At 40.8% G+C, this 6,000-nt stretch overlaps 1 protein-coding gene across 4 annotated transcripts in view; it reads left to right on the forward strand.

The window, feature by feature from the left end:
• Positions 1-4,626, forward strand: part of mtss1la (MTSS I-BAR domain containing 2a) — a 48,596-nt gene extending 43,970 nt beyond the window's left edge. Inside the window, exons 12-16 of one of the 4 annotated variants that reach the window (XM_038305522.1) lie at positions 649-723; positions 920-1,075; positions 1,415-1,591; positions 1,732-1,897; positions 3,335-4,626. In XM_038305522.1, the coding sequence (XP_038161450.1) occupies positions 649-723; positions 920-1,075; positions 1,415-1,591; positions 1,732-1,897; positions 3,335-4,152 (1,392 nt within the window). In that variant the 3' untranslated portion in view covers positions 4,153-4,626. The remainder of the gene's footprint in view (positions 1-648; positions 724-919; positions 1,076-1,414; positions 1,592-1,731; positions 1,898-3,334) is intronic. The other 3 variants (XM_038305523.1, XM_038305524.1, XM_038305525.1) reach the window with 3 other exon arrangements.
• Positions 4,627-6,000: the final 1,374 nt, after the last annotated feature.

Below are 6,000 nucleotides of genomic sequence, written 5' to 3' on the forward strand. Positions count from 1 at the left end.
AGTTAAACCATTATTTTAAAATTCCTTTCTGTATTTACTCAGATTGTCACTGTTTGATATTTTATTTTTTGATCATATGAAACATTTATGTTTAGAAAAAAAAAAGGCAGAATGAGAAGAAATGTGTAGCGGCGAATACTCAGCACTGTAATTTGCTGCTCTTTGAACCCACGATTACTTCCAGTCTGGTAAAGCAAGTGTATTTTTTTTCATGTTTGAATGTCAGACACAAATCCCTTGTCTCAGCAAGAGTTTGATAGTCAAACTGAGCTCTTGATTTTCAGTGGAATAGAGCCATATCATCTGCAAATATGAAGTTCTTATCCCACTGGAATGATAAAGTTATTCAGACTCTCATGGTCTGAACAGATTGCAGTGTATTGAAGACACTCAGCAGTGCTTCTTCACACCGACTGATGCAATGTTCCTTTGCTGAATAAATTATCTTACAGGCTACTTTATTTTCGATCTTGGCTGCAGTCTATAGATCCCATAAGAGAATTGTGAGAAAAAAAAATCCTTCTGTCTAATCTTATCGGCACTATTTTTCAACTCCCACCCCTCTTCCTGTTCATTTCTTCCACCTACCTCCTTTTCTTTATTTCCTGTGCAACTACGCTGTTCTTTACTACATCTTCCCTTCCCCAGAAATCCACAAGCTCAGCCTCCTCTGAGGCCTCAGAAACCTGCCAGTCTGTCAGCGAGTGCAACTCTCCTACAGCGGTTAGTACTGCATGCATACTATGAGTTCTCACTGACATGCACTCAGACACTCTGATGCATTGCACATTTGCTCTCATTGTTATCTATTGGTTAAAAAAAAGACTGCTGGCTGCTCACAGCAGCCGCAGTGCAGTTTAACTTGGACTACTTCTGGATGTTAAGCACTCTGACTCAGACTTGTCTGTCAATTCCGCAGTATGGCTCATGCTCATCCTTCGGTACCTTCCGCCCTGCTTTCTCTCACACTGGCACCATCAGGCCTCTCTCTGTCATACTCCCTGCGTCCCCCACATTTAACCACTCACCTGGATCCAACAATTCTTCACCCACATCAAAGGTTCCTAGCTGGAAGGTTTGTTTTAGTTCGCAATTTTAAGTTTGGGGTTTGTACTTTTTTTTAAACCCTTGCTACTCTGCCCTTTTTTTGTTTTTGTTATTGTTGGCGCCAACTTCACAACCACCCTCACGCTGTTGCCCATCAAGCTCAGCTTTCCAGTCTTTCCTTCAGATATGTGTTAAACAGAGAGTTAACACTGCCATAGCCTAACCCGCTCTGCAAATATCCGTGCATGCTTCTAACCAGTCAATGAGCCAGATGTGTTTGAACATCTTGGTCTGAACCCCCAAAAACTGAAAAAAACAGAGATACAAAGCTGAAAGTTCCTTCCGGGTTTTCCATCTGCCCTTTCAGGACTGGGTCAAGTCGAGCTCCTGTGAGCCGACGCTGGCCAGCACCCCACAGCGCAGGAGGGACTCTGTGGAAAAGATGAGAGAGCTTGAGGCGCCGCCTAGTCCACAGGGATACTCTGGGATGCAAACAGGTGATCGGCAGAGAGCAAGAAGTGGCCCAGGAATTATTACAGCCAAGGTAGGAGTGCCCTATGGACTTAAAATGTAAATGGCTGTGAATTAATTCCAGTGCCTCAGGGATTGGAATGTATTTTTAATGCAAACATATGGCAGTCTATATATATTTCTCATGTATCTCTGATTCTGTGTCTGCTTTAGCATGGAGAGCCCCTGTCTCCAGCAGCCAGTACTCTGGCTATGGTTCTTACGAGAGGCCTGAGTATGGAGCAGCAGAAGAGCAGCAGGGACTCCCTGCAATACTCCAGTGGCTACAGCACACAAACAAACACCCCTTCCTGCTCTGAGGACACAATTCCATCTCAAGGTAAACCAGAGCCTGAGGAGTTTAACAATGTATACATATTTCATTCAGCCAGCAATGTCCCACATATTAAATATTTACTTTAATGGTGTTCTGTCCAACCTTAAAGCATTAAGTGCTTTTCAACAGTGTTCATACCACTTGACCTGTTCTATGGTGTATCATGTTCCAACAACAAACACTATTGTGGTGTACTATTGGGGTTTTAAATAATAGGCTAACAAAAAATATAGCATATGGTTGTGAAGGAAAAGATACATTTTACATCTGAAAACTGTGTATATAATCAGCTGTCTTACTGATTTATGTTGATGCCTCTAAAGAAAATAAAATGCGAACAGCTCCTTCCAGAAGTGACAGGAACAGTGGTGTTCACTTGTGCAATTTATCCTCTGCTCAGGTCTCAGGGTGTGTTAGAGAAGAATGAGTGAAAAACCTTCTTCATGAAGAGAAGGGTTTAGAAAGAAAGTGATGGAGAAATGTAGTAAAGCTTTCAGTGATAAAAACTATATCACAAGCTCTTAAAATCCCTTTGAAAACTATTCAAACAAATATTTCTGAATGTGAAATCACTGAACTGCAAACCTACCAACCCTAACACTTACCTAAAACAAGGGTCACTTGGTAACTCTGGAGGAGCTGCAGAGAGCCAAAGCTTAAAATAGGAAATATGCCATTAGGACAATTTTTATTTTGCACTGCAAAAATGGGCCAAAGAAAGCCCTGCAAAGAAAACCATCAGGAGGATTTTCTGTTACAAACAGTATAAGGGATACAGTTAACATGTCGAGGAAAATGCTGTGGTGAGATCAAAAATAGACTTCTAGCCTTTATGTAAAATCATATGAAAGAGAAATGAAACTTCCCTCCCCCCCTCTGGAAGCACCATATCAGACCAGGCATCATGCAGTGGGGATGCTTTTTTTTTTTTAGTACTAAGAGGAGAGATAGGTGGAGCTAATTATATTAGAATCGTCTCCAACCTAAAAATAAAATAGATTGGTCCTTTGTTAAGTAATCCAAAAGAAATAGCATTTCTGCATTTCTGTACAAGGCAGTAGATAAAAAATCTAACAGACTTACAGGTTTAAGTGCAGCAAACAACATACATAAATCACTGACTTAGTTGGGCTGAAGAACAACAAAATTTAGACTCATGTTTCTCTAAAATTTAAATCCACGATTTCTCCCTATTGATCATATGCACTGCTTTGTGTTTGTGGCAGAAAAGTCACATAATATAGTTCAAAGAGTATAGGAGTTAAATTACCCTGTAGCCAGTGCAGGAAATTTCCTTAAGTGTCAGTGTAGTTACTGTGAATATAATGGAATAAATGAGCTGCAGATGATTTCACCAAAATAACAGTTCTAAGGATGTTTATCATTTAGTATGAAAAGTAGAAACCATCGATTCACTCTTGTTTTTTTTTGTTTTTTAAGGTTCTGATTATGAGTGTTACTCACTTAACGGGGATGTTGACAATGAGAGTCAGCCAGACTTTGACAAGTCCTCCACCATCCCACGCCATAGCAACATTGCTCAGAGCTACCGCCGCATGATTCAAACCAAGCGGCCTGCCAGCACAGCAGGTCTGCCTGCAGGTAAGAGCCTGCAGGGCACTTCAAATGGCTCCGGGGGAAGTGGCCCTGGAACCATTTCCTCTGGGACGGCCACGATCCGCAGGACGCCTTCCTCTAAAACTGGAGTTAGACGCACACCGTCAACATCTGGCCCCATTCCCATCCGGCCACCGATAGTGCCAGTTAGAACCCCCACAGTCCCAGACTCTCCAGGGTCTGCTAGCCCATCCCCACGCCATATGGGGGGTGAGGAGTTTCTATACAGTGATGACCCTTCAGCTGGGGACTACATGAGGGCTTCTCCAAAGCGGATAAGTCTTCCTGATACAGCTTGGGGCTATGGAGGAGGAGGAGGAGGAGGAGGAATGGACAGAACTGCTCACACCCAGCCAGCCCCCAGCGCGGCTGCTCACACAGCTGAGGAGGACCCTCAGCTTGCTGCCAACCGTCACAGCCTGATTGAGAAGATAGGAGAACTGGCAGCCAGTGCACATGCCCTCGGTGAAGGTCAGTACCCCTTCCCCAGCTCATTGTCTGGAGACATGGCTCAGCATGCGCCACAGGATTCATCAACTGTTACCCAGGAGGATGTGGATATGTTAAAAACCATTCGCCGTGGGGTGAAGCTGCGCAAGACGCTAACTGATGACCGGTCGGCTCCCAGGATCCTTCGGTAATTTAAGAAAACAAAAGCCCTTATCCACAAACTGAAGCACTCATTAAACCGAGGCACAGTGTGCAAAGAGGATACAAGGTGGTTAATAAAGACCAGCCAAAAACAGAAAGACTTTAAAGTATCTGAAGTCATTTCTGGTCAGATTTGTATTACGTTCGTACAAAGTAATGCATTTATTTTGTTTTTGTTGTCATTTTATTTTATTTTTTTTTGGTAAGCTGTGTTGTTGTGCATCTGCTCTTCAGCTCAGTTTGTCCCAGTGGTTCCAGTGTGCAACGCATCACACGGTTGGATGCTATTGCTATTAATACTGCATTTCTTATTGTATTAATAGTGCATATAGGGATGCATTTCCTAATGATCACAGCCGCCTTTCATTGGAAACGTGGGTGGCGGGGTGCTCTGTGAGCCTGTCTTGTTTCTCATCGTTACTGTCCAAGTATTTCTGTTTTGTTTTGTAAGCGGGGCAACAGCTGTGTAAAAATAGAAGCAGTACAGCAGTGTTTATATTGCCGTACTCTACTGTCAATGTATTCTGCAATTAAACCAGCTTTTTACTGAAAAAAACAGCTCAATTGTTTTTGTCAAAACATTATGAAAATGATTCTTCATTAGAGTGTGACGGTTTTCAAATTATGCGTATTTGTTTGTTTGCGGTTGCTGAAATGTGGAGCAGCCGTTATTACGGAGATAAATTAATTAGGATGTATATTTAAATGTGAAATGTGCTTTAACTATTCCCCTTGCCTTTTGAAGTTCTTTATTTCCTACTCAGTTTTTTTTAAGATGAGTAGATTAATTAGGATTTTATTTACTCAAGAGGCCACTTTATTTTAGATAATTATGCAACAGTTCATTTGCAATCATTTTATTTTTAACTCAGTACAGTAATGATAATTTTCCAGCTTTTTAACTTTAAAGTATATGACCACGTTTGTCCTTAAGATGCAACTTTTTATAAGACTGTAGTACTTTTCAAAGCCAAGTGGGGGTGCCGGAGGCCCTTTACAAGTGTCGATTATGGAGCATTTATTGGGACTTCACTGCTTTATTAGTAGTGTTTGACGGCCAAGATTAAACGGTAAGTTGAATGGCTAAAGAAACTAAGATCTATTTACTGTATTTGAAAAAAAAAATATATAGTACAGAGATAATTTAGCAAAAATGTAAAGTACTGTTTTGTTTTTCCTGAGAACAAAACGTCACTCCTAAAAACTGCAGGCGGTTTAATTTCCCGCCAAATCTAGGCCACCACGCAGCTGGGTTTATTATTGTACATTTTTGCTTCCTAGTGTTTATTAGCAGTTCTGCTTAAACCTCAAACAAATTCTCATAAATGTTGAAATTCATCTTTCAGAAACGACCAAAATCCCACTCATTATTAACTGCTCACATAACTATAAAGTTTATTTTCTCCCGTCATGGCAGTGAGTGTGAACTCTGAGTTGCTTTTTCTGGTGATGTATGAGCATGAGGCACTGCTTCAAAGAGTTTGCATCAGAGGACCATTCAATAATGTGACCTTGAGTGAAAATAATCAAGAATATAGTTAAGTTTTCAAGAAATTTGAACACAAGAATGAAATAACTTTGTTGCAGCAAAAAAAACTCAGGTATCTGATGTGTAGCATATCACAGTGACTAAAGAGTGAAGCTAGAATAGCAGCTGCTTCAAGCTGGAAGGTTTTAAAACATAGATAGCGAGTTTTATTAGGAAAACTGCTGTTTTTCCAAGCATTATGATTATTTGGTTAAGGTTTGCTATATGTTTGCTATGTGAACTATGTGTTCTAAGTGGAAATTTCCAAGTTTAAAGATTTAAATTGCAGTTGAAATCCAAATACAGACTT

Source organism: Cyprinodon tularosa, unplaced genomic scaffold (genome assembly GCF_016077235.1).
Source record: "Cyprinodon tularosa strain WSP-4 unplaced genomic scaffold, ASM1607723v1 ctg56, whole genome shotgun sequence".
NCBI classification, from domain to species: Eukaryota; Metazoa; Chordata; class Actinopteri; order Cyprinodontiformes; family Cyprinodontidae; genus Cyprinodon; species Cyprinodon tularosa.